Source organism: Carassius gibelio, chromosome A8 (genome assembly GCF_023724105.1).
Source record: "Carassius gibelio isolate Cgi1373 ecotype wild population from Czech Republic chromosome A8, carGib1.2-hapl.c, whole genome shotgun sequence".
Lineage (NCBI taxonomy): Eukaryota > Metazoa > Chordata > Actinopteri > Cypriniformes > Cyprinidae > Carassius > Carassius gibelio.
The window spans coordinates 28,021,612-28,036,611 of record NC_068378.1 but is presented as its reverse complement, the minus strand read 5'-3'; the positions used below and the strand labels follow the sequence as shown (position 1 = coordinate 28,036,611).

At 39.9% G+C, this 15,000-nt stretch overlaps 1 protein-coding gene across 4 annotated transcripts in view; it reads left to right on the top strand.

The window, feature by feature from the left end:
- LOC128019112 (semaphorin-6A-like) overlaps window positions 1–15,000 on the top strand; it is a 48,262-nt gene that overhangs the window by 1,624 nt on the left and 31,638 nt on the right. For all 4 annotated transcript variants that reach the window (XM_052605159.1, XM_052605158.1, XM_052605157.1 and 1 more), the window contains exons 2-3: window positions 12,858–13,000; window positions 13,654–13,771. In XM_052605159.1, the coding sequence (XP_052461119.1) occupies window positions 12,901–13,000; window positions 13,654–13,771 (218 nt within the window). In that variant the 5' untranslated portion in view covers window positions 12,858–12,900. The remainder of the gene's footprint in view (window positions 1–12,857; window positions 13,001–13,653; window positions 13,772–15,000) is intronic.

Below are 15,000 nucleotides of genomic sequence, written 5' to 3'. Positions count from 1 at the left end.
CCCGAGTGTTTTGTGTCTTTTATCCTCTAGAATGAAAAGCAGCTCTGAATCAACATGAATAGCCTAATAAAGATCCTTGTACTGAACTCATGATCATGTCACATTTATGCTATATGGACATTTCTTTGACTACTTTGTCACGTCTGAAACACAAAATGAATGAGTGAAGCATCTCTACAGCTCTTTCTTATGCATCTCTCTTAAACTGTCCTGAAGAGTCATTAGTTTTATGTGAAGCTGCTTGGAAACGATATGCTTTGTGAAGTGCACTGCTGTAACGAACAGAAGACGGCGTCAGCTGACGAAGCAGTGCATTATGAGGTGATCTCAGTGTTTAGATAGGTCTGATGTGCAGCACTGAGCTGTGTGTGACACCGGCGAGACTCAGTCGCTCCGGCGTGTGTTCACATTCTCTCAAGCAGGATCCACTCAGACTCAATTATTGATGAACTGCTCTCACTTATGTTAAAGGAGCGCAGTGTAGATCACAGACTCAGAAATACTGTCGATAACTCTCATCTGTGATTCACGTGATCATGTTTAATGCACGAGCCCGGCTCTGGGTGGCCACATTACTGAGTAACAGGAACATTTAAGTGGATTATTGCACATTTGAAGAAGGAAAATCCACGTTTCTGTCATTTTACAGGAGTAAAAAAACAAGATTATCCAACTGTTCATTGAGTGTCAGGTTTTGAACAGGTTTGATTATTGATGCTCCTATAGAGAACTTTATCAAGAGCTTTAAAAAGAACAGTTTTCTCTTGTAAAATCACTCGTCTTCTGTCATTTTCACGACTGTAGATGATATTAATGGCTTTTATTTTGATGGTGAGAAGAGAAATTGTGCTTATCCACAGAGAAAAAATAAATAAAGAGTAAATGTCTGCATGCTGTTAGTAGTGATTATATTTCAGTACAGATATTTCTGTTATCATAGGTCTATTTGAATTATTTCGTGTCATACACACAGTACAGTAACTTGTGTTAATAACAGCGTGCAGACGTCTATTATTATTGAAATGATTAATGCTGTATTTACCTGTTTATTACTGTGAAGCTGCTCTGACACAAACTGTGCTTCAGAAATAAACATTAATAATCAGTGTAATCAGGTCAGGTTTGTGAGCAGAAGTTAAGAGATGGAGTGTTTGTGGTGGAGTATCATCATTGTGTTTCACTCCTGTTGTTTGGAAGGAAGGGTTTTGAACAGAAAAGCTAATTATTTGTCCTGTAAACACGAGTCTGATGAGGACAAACTTCAGCCGGTGTCCGAAAGATGAGGTGAATACTCACACACTGATGCTGTGTGTGTGTGTGTGTGTGTGTACAGCGGTGAGAGAGAGAGAGAGAGAGAGAGAGAGTGCATGTGTCTCGTCCCCAGGAAGCATTTGCACGGCCTCTCATCTGTTAATCATGCCGACTGCTTTCTTATTACGTTGCCATAGTTTCAGGCTGAAACACTGTGTGTGTGTGTGTGTGTGTGTGTGTGTGTGTGTGTTGGGGGGTTACCGACCAGCAGAGCTGCTTAAAGGGGCCACGCTGGACAATAATGTACAGACACAGACTGATAGTCCTTCGTTTTCAGAGATAAAACACTGAGAAAGTACTGGTCATCTTCTGCCAGAGATTTCCTTTAACCCTTGTATTATGTCGTGGGTTGTAGGAAATAATGGTCGGAAAATTAGTGAGTGACCATTTCTTTCTTAGGGTCAGATGTAAACATTTTAAATGGGTCATATTTATTTTTTTAAAGAACAGTTTAAAAAACAGTTCTCATGTGTTTTCTTTGGTAACGTGCGAGATGTTTAGGTTTACTGTTTTTACCTGATTTTATGTGAATTGACCCACAACTTGAACCCAGAACTTGAACAGAATGAAGAGTTAATGCATAAAACTCAAAGCATAGTTAAAAATACAGGTGACACCCCTGTGGGAAATCAATGCAGAAAACTCCTACATATTAAGAGTTCATTCTGTCTGATTTCTGAGAGTGTGTGGATCATTTTAATGACTCTGGACTCGACTTGTCATCAATCCTAGGCTCTTTTCTTGGTTTAGAGGGATTGTTCGCCTTAAAATGATCATTCTGTCCTCATGTACTGTCCCTCATGTTGTTCCTAACCTGGAACTTAGAAGTAAATATTTTGAAGAACCTTGGAAACCAGACACCGAGACATTCTTCAGAGTATCTTGTTTTGTGCAGAAGAAGGTCATGAGGAACAACATGAGGGCGAGGAAGTGAAGATGTTAGCGCTGCCCGTAGATCCTCACCTCGCTGAGGTTATTTTTCAAAAGTAGCGTTCTCATAATGTGTGAAATGATACAACGTAACATTCATATCACTGAGAAAACAGTGTTCAGATGATGTTCAGTGAGCCGGGTTCATGTTGCGCAGGCTGATCCTCATCTCGTTCGGCGTCTCGCGGCTCGTAATCACACTGATCTGTTTGCGTATGTTCTGTGATTCTTGTTGGCTGTGTGATGAAGTCTTTCCTGCCGTCTGGAGCATGTAAACACACGGTGGCAGTGATTGAGACTCAGCAGACGCTCACAATGCTGTACATTCATGCCACATGTAAAGAACAAATTGCATCCATGTGTCGTCTGGTGTATAAGCGCGACCACAAGGCTCGCAGTGTTGGGCTCGGACCCGTCCTTCAGGAGCGTCACCTCTCCGAGCGTTTCCTTCCTCTGCTCAAAGAGGAACGGAGGTAGATCTGTTTCACATGTGCCTCCCTTGAGTCTGTGATCACAGACGTCTCTCTGTGCTGCTGTTTCTGCCTCACAGTCGTCTGTTCTTCGTCACAGGGGCAGATGTTTATTCCTCCTGAGGATTCAGTGCTTTACGGTAGCTGTAGAATTACACAGAGCTCCTGCTTGATAAGAGAAGTGCGTCGTCAGCAAGCAGCCGGTCGTCCATCTTGAGCTGTTGCCGGCTAATTTAAGGGTTGCAGCAACAGTCTCCAGATATACGGCAAGAGCTGACCTACATATAGAGCCGTGAATGTCTGAATACGAGCTAAAACACACTTCAGACGTAACACAAAGCCTTCATTCAGCGCTGCGTTGCTCAGGAATGGTTTGGAGAAGCGTGTCAGCTGTTTGTAAATGGACACAGTGCTGCAGGGTCACGTCATGTCACTGAGTTTGCTCTTTTATATCCACACAAGGATTGTTTTAATTGGTCGACTTGGTTTTACATTACAGCACAAGACATCTGTTTACTGATCTCAACATTAACCGTTTAAAGTCAGCATGAGATGAAAATGAACCTGTCTATTTTCTAAATGCATGTTATTGATTTTATTATGAATGATTCATCCATGCAGACTTCAGTTTTTCTAAATGTTCTAACCTTAACTGGATCTACTCCAATCATTTAGAGCACTTAAACCCCTCCCCTCGAGTGCTTAAGCCCCTCCCCTCTAACATGTAAGCCCCTCCCCTCAACTCTAAAGAGCCATGCCCACATCTCTAGATCTAATCAACCATTCTTTGTCAATAATCCACAAAATTTGAATGAAAAGGTCTGATGCTACTTTGGTTTCATCGCAGCTAAAACCATTTGCAGGCGGAAAATATAATATCAAAAATATAATATCAGCTCTTCAGTAACACTCTCATTCAAAGCAACTCTTAAATTAACTTTCAATTTGAGTTTTTTAACTACGAAAGCAAAGTTTGTCTTGATAATGTTTACTTTTTGAAGTTTTTGACTAGAGATTTCAATGCCTTGGAGGTTTAAAGATCTTAAATCCACACAGATCAGCTGTAGAAATGATTTAGTTTCTATATTGTTGTTGATGTTTTTACACTGGCTTCCGGTGTGACCGGTTTAATCCAGATGCTCAGTTGTGGATGTGGCAGTGATGAACAGAAAGGGTTTATCTGATGCTCAGCAGAAGCGGCTCCTGATCTGCTGGAAACTCAAGAGCGTCTCCGTCATTGAGCTTCGTGAGCAGATCAGATGGCGCTCGCACACGTGTGTTGGGTTCGATGGAGGTGTCTGATTCAGGGATTGATTTCAGAGAGATGTTGCTGTGAGCTTTCAGGACGTAATGACTCAGTTTATCTTTGTGTGAGGTGATGATCATCTCAAGTGATCCACATGAACACACAGATCCATGTGATGGAGTCCAGATCTTATAAAAGAAAGAAAAGTGTGAGTGTGCAGTGTGAATAAATCACTCTTCCTGTAAAGAATCAGTCAAAAAAGAGTCACAAACGGTCTCAAACTCACTATTTGAATCAGTCTGATGACTACAGTGTGAACAGTGGAGTCTGAATCATGAACAAATGACTCTCTAATTGATTCACTGTGATGAATCAGTCAAAGGGACTCACAAACAGTTTCAAACGGATTGATTCAACGCTCCTAAAAACAATGGTTTCTAAAGGGGGTTTGCCATAGAAGAACCATTTTGGGTTCCCCAAAGCTGCTTTCAGAACCTTTTTCCATTTTAAGGAACCTATTAAGAGGTTCTTCATGGAGTCATCAAGCCTTTAGTTTAAGAATCATTGGCTGGTTCTTCAGAAACTCAACTTCTTCTTCTGGCAGGCGTTTATCTGCAGGACTCCACAGTTTTTATAAGTTAAATGATCTGTATGTTTTGAAAGCAGTCGTTCATCGTCCAGTCGTCCGTGTGGAATGTGTCAGTGTGTCAAATAAACGCTCTTAATTGAGCCTCATCAAGCGAGCGGAGAGCTTCATTACAGCGCGGGCTGTTCGCTTCACTGCCGCTGCTAGTTAATGTGAAGCCACTGTTTAATGGTTAAACGGTTAACAAGAGCACGATTCATGTGGAACTTGCACGGCATGTCAGGAACAATCACTGCGATTGCACAGAGACGACGTCAACAATCCAGAGCAGAAAACATGATCGTTAGAAGAGTTTAAACTAGAGAGGGAACGAGAGTTTCATCTGTGTGCTGAGATCACGTTCAGCTTGGATAAACAAAGACAAGAGTCGATACTGTTTGGTTCTATACTTCAACAGTGTGTGTGTGTGTGTGTGTGTGTGTGTGTGTGTGTAGACAAAACATCTGACCCACGAGGCCACAGGAGGTTTCTCATCTTCAGACCTTGTAATAATCAAATGCAACCTGTTTGCCTGGAACGTTTCCTCTTATTTGGGTTAAAGAGAGCATCTATCTCACCCTAACCGTGCTGCTTCTTCAGACTCTTCTTCAGGCGTGTGATTATTCCAGGGCTTCATTAAACGGCGGCAGCAGGAACATGCATCTGTTTAATGGATGTTTCTATCAGCCGCTGAATAGCTGCATGTGAGCTGTGTGTCTCCCAGCAACACGCTACAGTAACGCCACATTCCCACACGCTAGAGCAGGTCAAAGGTCATGAGGACGCAGTCCGTCGCCCCGGCATTATGACTAGGATCAACTGTATTTCATTAAAGTGTGACATAAAAGCCAAACTGCAGAAGTGTGATATAAGACTTTGGTCTTGTCGCCTTCATCTAAACTAACAAAACATGTTCTAAAAACTTTATTTATTATATTAATATCACTTTATGTCTGAATGTTCTCTGACCCTTCAAAATGTCATTTTTTTACTGTTTATATGAACATAAATGAAACATTCCTTTTGATCTGAGCAGATGTTCCTTCTGAATGTTCTGAAGCAAGTAGCAATATTAATTTGGATCTGTTTCAGGAGTGGGTTAGAGGTGTGTTTCTGTGCTCAATAATGTGTCTGTGAATATTTGGATTATACTGTGTTGTGAATACTCAAGCACTCATGATTGTGAGGTCCCGGTCTCTATACGGACGGTGTGTCTAACACGAGGCATGGCTGGTCGAGGGCCGGATCCTCCAGGAATCTCATCTAGTGCTGTAGATGTGTAAGACGATCACACGTGATTATGTGAGTGCTCGCGGTCGCACGGCTCGTCTTGCGGAGGAGCGTTTGACAGATAAGCTGGATCTTGTCATGCAGAGCATGCTGGGAGTGGTATGTGGGACCAGGGGCCGTGTCACCCCATGGGGCTCAGCTAATTGGTGGTCCAGGCTTTGGTTTTGGACAAAGGCGTCAGTGTGGATCATGTGAGCAGGGCGTTGAGAAAGAGGCTCCCAGAGAGACGAGACGAGGGGCCCGAGACAAAGAGCTCAGGACGCCCCGTTACTGACCACAAATCACCCCAATCTGTGACCCACATACCCATCTGTGTGTGAAGAGCTCCTCGTGCTCCGGGACGAGGAACGAGGATAGAAGAGGAGACTCAGATCTGATTCATGATGGTCTGTATCTGACATCATCTACACTTTGGGAAATATGGCAAGGAATTCTTCAGCATGTCCGATATGTTCAGAAATGATTAGGAAACGGCTCAATACTGCACAGCTATAATGTGGACATTCAGTTTCAGAGGTGACTCGTGAAGTCCAGACGTGTCTGTCAGTATAAGAGCACACATCAGATATCTGTGACTGTGTGTGTGTATGTGTGTGTGTGTGTCTGTGTGTGTGTGTGTGTGTGTGGGCATGTTTTTGTCTCATATCAGGACACAACTCTGTATAATGACATGGGTATGACACAGGTATTACAAGGAGAGGGTGTCTTATGAGGACATAACCCATGTCCCCATTTTTCAAAACACTTATAAATCATACAGAATGAGTTTTTTTGAGAAAGTAAAAATGCAGAAAGTTTCCTGTGAGGGTTAGGGTTAGGTGTAGGGTTGGTGAAGGGACATAGAATATACAGTTTCTACAGAATAAAAACCATTACACCTATGGGATGAACACACTTTACTCAAAAACAAACGTGTGTGTGTGTGTGTGTGTGTGTGTGTGTAAGTGAGTGTGTGTGTGTGTGTGTGTGTGTCTCAGATGTGTGTGTTGTAGTAGTGGAGTGGGATGTGATTCAGCAGGAACACTGAGTCTCTCAGAGCCGGTGACTGCAGTGAAGCGTGTGTTTGGTCGTGAAGAGAAGGTTCCCGCTCCGCTGATGTCATGAGCGCTGATCGTCCGCTGGTGTTCTCTTACACGCACACACACACACACACACACACACACACGCACGCACACACACACATTCACATACACATTCACACACACACACACACACACACACACACACACTCGCTCTCTCTCTGTGTCGCAGCAGTTCATTGTTCTCTGCAGGTGTCATGTGACCGGCGTCGTCTGGACTTCCTGTGTGTCCTGATGCACTTCCTGCTTTTTTCCCTCATGAAATATTCCCACAGTGCACTGCAGAAGCATCAGCTGCTCTTCACTTCAAACGGAGGACAGCTGAAAAAAATATTTTCAGAGTTGTAAGCAAAGATGTTGGAAGTGTGTTTAACTAGAAACCAGTCACAGCAACTAACAGGGAATGTGCTCTCTTTTCCCAAAAGTTACATAAATGTCAGGACGAAACGTTCCTAAAGTAATGTTTATGTACGTTCTCATAACATCCTGATGTTATTTGTGCTTGAAGATTCTCAGTGTTGGAAGGAAATGTTCATTCAGTGATTGTTAGTAATTATTGTGATGTCTGAGTGTAAATAGCAGTGTTTTTGGGTTGTGTGTTGGATTATTTGTGTGTGTTTTCTGGTCAAATCTAACAGTAACTTGTTCTAGTGCGATCCTGATGAATATGAGTTTTAACACATGACCCTGTAATCATTAACTACTCTTACATGCAACAAAATAATCTGTTTATATCGTACTGATGCCTGAATCAGACGAACACCTCGTTCGGTCCGGATGATAGAGCTGCTCTAGACCTCAAATAATCCCCTCCAGAGAAAAGAGTTGAGATGGGGTTTTCTTAGTTGTATTCAGAAATATAAAGTTACTTTTAAAAGTAATGCATTACAATATTGCGTTATTCCATAAAAAAGTAACTAATTGTGGTTCTTTGTTACTTTTTATGGAAAGTATTGTGTTATGATATTTTTTTTGTTACGGTTTCTCATCTGGGCTGGTCTTGCTTATTTATTTTTAATATAAAAAAGTTCTTTTAATCCTAGTTTCTCTCAACATGAGGACAGTAGAGCTGTCAGGGAATAGAAGGCACACAAAGTTACTGGTGCTGCTTAAACATTTAGAAGAGTAACTCCGGTATCTTCTTGTAAATTAAAAAGTAATGTGTTTCTTTACTAGTTTCTTGAAAAAGTAATCTGATTACTTGTAACGCATGACCCCCCCACTGCTGATGTTTCTCAGGATTCACTTCATATGAGTCTGTCTAATATCTCACACAGCGGTCAGCGGTCAGACTGTGTGTAATGTGTGCTCAGAACACTCTTCTAATATTAGTCAGCTTTCTTCTTTCTTCTAGGGACTGACTAATCATGTTTAACATGCCATGAGAACTTTACTAACTCCACCGTTAGTTAGCAGCGGTGGATGTTATTCATTCTTCACACACACACACGCACACACGCACACACTCACACACAAACACACACACACACACACACACACGCACTCACACATAGACACACACACACTCACACAGACACACACACAAACGCACTCAAACACTCACACACTTCACATTTGAATATCATGCTATTGTGACTTATTAATAATTTGAAAGAGGTTTTATTTGTGTTTTCTATTTATTTTTTATGTTTTGTCTATATTTAAACATTTTTATTCATTGTTATTTTAGCTTTAGTTATTTTACCACAATTTGAAGTAAATATTATTTTTTTGAGTTATGATTTATGTCTATAGCAGACTCAGTGTTATATTTTAGTTTCATTTTTATATTTGTTCTCTGTTTTTTTTAGTTATTTTTCATTTTTATTACTTTTACGTCTGAACAGTTTTTTTTTAATGAATTTTAATTCATTTTTTGATTGAGTTATTTTAGAACAGTGAAGATGTGAAATGTTGCCTTTAGTTAGTTTAGTGTTTAGTTTAGTGTTTAGAGTTTAGTTTAGTGTTTAGAGTTTAGTTTAGTGTTTAGTGTTTAGTTTAGTGTTTAGTGTTTAGTGTTTAGTTTAGTGTTTAGTGTTTAGTGTTTAGTGTTTAGTGTTTAGTTTAGTGTTTAGAGTTTAGTTTAGTGTTTAGAGTTTAGTTTAGTGTTTAGTGTTTAGTGTTTAGTTTAGTGTTTAGTTTAGTGTTTAGTGTTTAGTGTTTAGTTTAGTGTTTAGTGTTTAGTGTTTAGTGTTTAGTTTAGTGTTTAGTTTAGTGTTTAGTGTTTAGTTTAGTGTTTAGTGTTTAGTGTTTAGTGTTTAGTGTTTAGTTTAGTGTTTAGTGTTTAGTTTAGTGTTTAGTGTTTAGTGTTTAGTGTTTAGTTTAGTGTTTAGTTTAGTGTTTAGTGTTTAGTGTTTAGTGTTTAGTTTAGTGTTTAGTGTTTAGTGTTTAGTGTTTAGTTTAGTGTTTAGTGTTTAGTGTTTAGTTTAGTGTTTAGTGTTTAGTGTTTAGTGTTTAGTTTATTGTTTAGTGTTTAGTTTAGTGTTTAGTGTTTAGTGTTTAGTTTAGTGTTTAGTTTAGTGTTTAGTGTTTAGTGTTTAGTTTAGTGTTTAGTGTTTAGTTTAGTGTTTAGTGTTTAGTGTTTAGTGTTTAGTTTATTGTTTAGTGTTTAGTTTAGTGTTTAGTGTTTAGTGTTTAGTTTAGTGTTTAGTTTAGTGTTTAGTGTTTAGTGTTTAGTTTAGTGTTTAGTGTTTAGTGTTTAGTGTAGTGTTTAGTTTATTGTTTAGTGTTTAGTGTTTAGTGTTTAGTGTTTAGTTTAGTGTTTAGTTTAGTGTTTAGTGTTTAGTGTTTAGTGTTTAGTTTAGTGTTTAGTGTTTAGTGTTTAGTGTTTAGTTTAGTGTTTAGTTTAGTGTTTAGTGTTTAGTGTTTAGTGTTTAGTGTTTAGTTTAGTGTTTAGTGTTTAGTGTTTAGTTTAGTGTTTAGTGTTTAGTGTTTAGTTTAGTTTAGTGTTTAGTTTAGTGTTTAGTGTTTAGTGTTTAGTTTAGTGTTTAGTGTTTAGTGTTTAGTGTAGTGTTTAGTTTATTGTTTAGTGTTTAGTTTAGTGTTTAGTGTTTAGTGTTTAGTGTTTAGTTTAGTGTTTAGTGTTTAGTGTTTAGTTTAGTGTTTAGTGTTTAGTGTTTAGTGTTTAGTGTTTAGTGTAGTGTTTAGTTTAGTGTTTAGTGTTTAGTGTTTAGTGTTTAGTGTAGTGTTTAGTTTATTGTTTAGTGTTTAGTGTTTAGTTTAGTGTTTAGTGTTTAGTGTTTAGTTTAGTGTTTAGTGTTTAGTTTAGTGTTTAGTGTTTAGTGTTTAGTTTAGTGTTTAGTTTATTGTTTAGTGTTTAGTTTAGTGTTTAGTGTTTAGTTTAGTGTTTAGTTTATTGTTTAGTTTAGTGTTTAGTGTTTAGTGTTTAGTTTAGTGTTTAGTGTTTAGTTTAGTGTTTAGTGTTTAGTTTAGTGTTTATTGTTTAGTGTTTAGTTTAGTTGTAGATGCGCTGGTTCCTCTGGAGCGTGTCTCTCTCTCTCGTGTGTCAGAGACAGAGACTGAGTCGAGCGGTCAGCGGTCAGCGGTCAGCGCTGATGAATGACGTCTGAATGAGATGATAATGTGGACAGAGTGTGTGTGCGGCTCATTTAGTGACCAGAGATCCGCTGGGAAAACCATTTATTCCTGGAATGAAATCCATGTTTGTCTCACGCTGACTTCATGACACTGGATTGAGATGGATTGCTCAAGAACTGCTTGAAACCAGAGCTGGGCAAAAATTGCATCACTTAGTTTTTTTCCACATCATACAATATTGATATTCATCACCACAAATAGTAATTTATGTCCGTCACAATTTCCTGAAGTAAAACTGACTGTGTGCTGTGCAGATCTCGATCAGATAGTGTCCAGCTCTACTGAAACTCATCGGTCATTTCCACAGAACTCTTGAGCGGTCAGTAAGAGCTGTGCGGCTGATGTGATCACGTCTCTTTGTTCTGCTCGGCTCATCTTCTCCGTCAGGAATCCTCCAGAGCTGTTTTAATGTCACACTTCCACTTTGAGCTATGAGAAAGCAGTGTGTGGCGTCAGGAGCGTGAGCTGCGCTGTGTTTAACAACGGCCTGAAGGAACGTAATCCTGTGCTGAGATGTTTCTGTCTCCTCTGAGTCTCTGTGTCTGCACTCCTATATTTAATCAATTAACCACCGTTATTTCTGTGATTTCAAGAACTGTATATTCTTCACTGAATGCTGCAGTGATGACGATGATGATGATGATGATGATGATGTAATCATTATGAAAATAAGCTCTGTGATTGACAGAATTGTATAATTCTTACATGTTTTGTTCATCATGATGATATTTACAAACAAACAAACACAACTGTCATGAATCTTGAAGCATAAAAAACAAGAAGCTCAGCTGGCGTTTCATAAACTTGCATTTTTCCCGTGTTTAGTTGTGATTTTGTGTGTTTTTAGCATTGTAATTAAGTTAGAGAACTATATTTGAAATCATTTTAGGCCGTCCTGCAGCTCTCTGGATGATCTACAGTCAGAAATCTCCCGTCAGATGACGTGATCCGCTCTCTTTCTGTCGTGAAATGATTTCTTAAGCTTGAGTTTTAGATCGCTGTTCTCTGTAAAGCACTTGAAATGATGATCATATGATCTGGTTTTAAGCAGGAACATCTCTCTCCTGAATAATGATTACTGTTATTGTAGTTGTTTTGTCTCTCTATACATCACTATACTCTCCAAATGAGCAGCAGTTATTCTGAGTGTAAAGTTAAATGACAGGAGTGCAGCTGCTCTGTAAACCCTCACACGGATCACATCACAATCACTTTAGATGCGTTTTCCCGCATGCTTTGAGAGGAACAGACGCTCCAGTAATGAGAAGTCTCCATCAGAAGAGCTGCAGGACACAGCTGATCTCAGATCTGCAGGAGAACAGGTGTCAGGTCTGCAGCCTCAGCTTTGAGATGTTTGAGATGTTCCTGTGTTTATCAGTCCAACTCACAAATGCAGCTTTGGAAGCTGAAATTATTATTTTTTTCAGTTAAGGTTCTTTTATTTCAATGAGAACTAATATATCTTTGTTTTTTAATGGTTCATGTTAACTATAGTAACCTCAGTGAGTGTTAGTTAAGCACTGAGACTAATCTTTCACTGTAATTGTTGTTGAAGTTTAAAGGCATAGTTCACCCAAAGATGAAAATGATGTCATCCTGTATTTAATCCTCAGTTGTTTCAAACCTGTTTGTGTTTCTTTCTTCTGCTGAACACAAAAGAAGATATTTTGAAGAATGTTGTTGAACAAACAGCTGCTGGGAGCCTTTGATCTCTGCAGGATTCTCTTCATGCTTTAGGAGTCAATGGCTGCCAGCAACTCTTTCATTTTGGAGGAACTGTCCCTTTAACTGACCTTTCTCCATAGTTTATATATATTATGTGTAGTTTTACTTGTTTAAATACAACGAGTTCTGTGTGTGCATGTGTGTGTGTGTGTGTGTTTGTGAACTGATTGGGTTCAGTCCAGTGCTGGGATGTGGGAACATTATTTAGAAATGTTTCTGAACTGTTCAAATCTGAAAAGTAGTCGGTGTGAGCCGCTGTGGATACGTCTGAATGTAAAGTGTGTTTGAGTCGCGATCTGATGGCTCTGTTTTTCTCCCAGAATCCTGTGCAGAAGGATCATGCTCTGATCTGCAGTGATTTGTGGGTAATTTGTTGCACAAGGAAACTGGTGTGTGACTGAGAGCAGGCGAGGTCAGAGGTCAGTGTGTAAATCAGAGCGCTGTATATCAGTCTGTCCCGTTGCTCCGAGGTTCAGCAGTTCCTGTTTACCCATGATGCTTAGCGGTGGGATCGATCGCTGGTGTGTGTTCAGTTCAAGTGCTGTGCTGACCAGGTGTGTGTGTGTGTGTGTGTGTGTGTGCAGGCTGACGTTCAGAACGGATCGAGCGCAGCGGCTGGACTCAATCATGCGGTCGCAGGTCTTGTTGCTGTATTTCACGCTGCTGCAGACGGCCGGAGCCGCTTTCCCAGAAGACACCGAGCCAATCAGTATTTCACACAGCAACTGTGAGTAACTGCGTCTCAGCTCCTCGCTTCGTCTCGTCTCGTTCTCGTCCCGCCGTCTTCTTCTCTCAGCGCTTCTGTGTGATGTGATTCTGCTGCCCAGAGGAACTGTACATGAGTCTGTGACACTTCAGAGATCCTCTTTTGTTTTGCCTGTCAGGATGAAAGACTTACAAACACACACACACACACACACACACACACACACACTCACTCATGTTAGTTTTTGTGTAAAGTGTGTTCATCCCATAGGTGTAATGGTTTTTAAAAAATCCAACCGGAATCTGAACCTGGCTTCATGAATGTTCAGAGTTATTCTCTTGTGAAATGTATGCAAATGAGTCCCTTATTTGCATACTTTAACATAACATTTCAGAAAAAATGTTTGCAATTCTTAACGTAATCAGTCCATAATCAGTGTGTTGTTTAAAAGATTTACAGTTTTTACTGTTATTCACCTTTAGTGCCTTGCCTTAAATCAATGAGAAGAAAAAGAAAAGTTTAAAATAAAACCAATCAAAATAAAGCATTTACTCAAAAGATGAAACATTTTGTTAGGCTGTGTGTCTTTAATCGTGTCAGTAATCGACATGTGTTTATGAAGGAGTCAAATATGAAGTTAAAATCAAACTCTGTTCCTCTTCCTTCTCCGTCAGACACCAAACAATATCCAGCGTTTGTGGGACACAAACCAGGAAGAAACACCACGCAGCGGCACAAACTGGACGTCCAGCTGATGGTCATCATGAACCGGACTCTGTATGTGTCCGCCAGGTCAGTCTCTGCTTCAGCACGGATGGTAACCAGCAGCTCATTCACAGCGTATGGAGAGAACGAGCACATGTTCAGGAGCCAGCGCTCATCACTGCGTCACACACACACTGACCAGAGAGCCACACACACATCACACTCTTCATGGCATTACATGTGGCATGGATCTCTTTCCCAGGATTTCTCTCTGGTTTTCCAGTTCAGATATTGAAGCATCCCTGAATCAAGACTTACTCGAGATGCACAGTGAAGAAATGAAGTCTTGATGCTGAGAAATAAAGAAACTGTGTGCAAAAAAATATCAACATTTCATTTCAGATCTCAAATAAAAATGAAGTCAAATCTATAGATATATATAAAAAAAATAAAAAATGAATAATATGGACAAAAACACAACAACATTTCTTGACTAAAATTAAAATGAATGACAATATAAAAATGAAAACTACTTAAGATATTTATGCAAATGAGTAAATATTTAAAAATAATAATAAAATAAATGAACTATAACTATAAAAGACTTAAATTTACCCAGTATTTTCACAACAGAACCTACAGGAAGTGAAGATCTCTTGATTAGTTTCAGTCCTATAGCTCTGTGTGTGTTTGTGCGTGGATGATCTGAAATCTTAGTTCTGTGTTTCACACACACTCTGATTGATTGATTGGTTGATCGCTGTAGGCTCCTCCCACTCACTCTCCACTAATGAATCCGCTGGCGCTCTGATTGGTTGATCGCTGTAGGCTCCGCCCCCTCTGGTCCCTGTTTGCAGGAGCGTCTGAAGCTCAGCTCTTCTGTCTCTCAGTGGCTCGTTCTCTTTGTGGTTTGGTGAAGTAAGGTTCCTGCCTTGAGCTCCAGTCTCTTCTGGGCTGGTGTTGTTCTGTGGCTTTATTTAGGTCTGTATTTTAGGACTGTTGTGGTGGATGTGACCTTACAACACCGCTGAGAAAAGAGTTTTCTCTGGAGCTTCTCTCCAGTTTGTTTTGTTTCTTGAAGCTTCGGGGCAGCTCAACACAATCCAGTGATGAGAATACATCAGAACAGAGACGAAAGAGCAGTGAGAGATGAAGAAATGAAATAGCTGAAGGAAGGAAAGATTAGATCAGTGACCGCTCGCATAAACTGCTGAGACGAGTCTTGAAAAGTTCAACTAGAATAGTTCCCTACACAATCTGTTTCAGTGTGGTCTTACTGTAGAAATATAGCGGATCGCTGGCTTATTCAGTCTGGT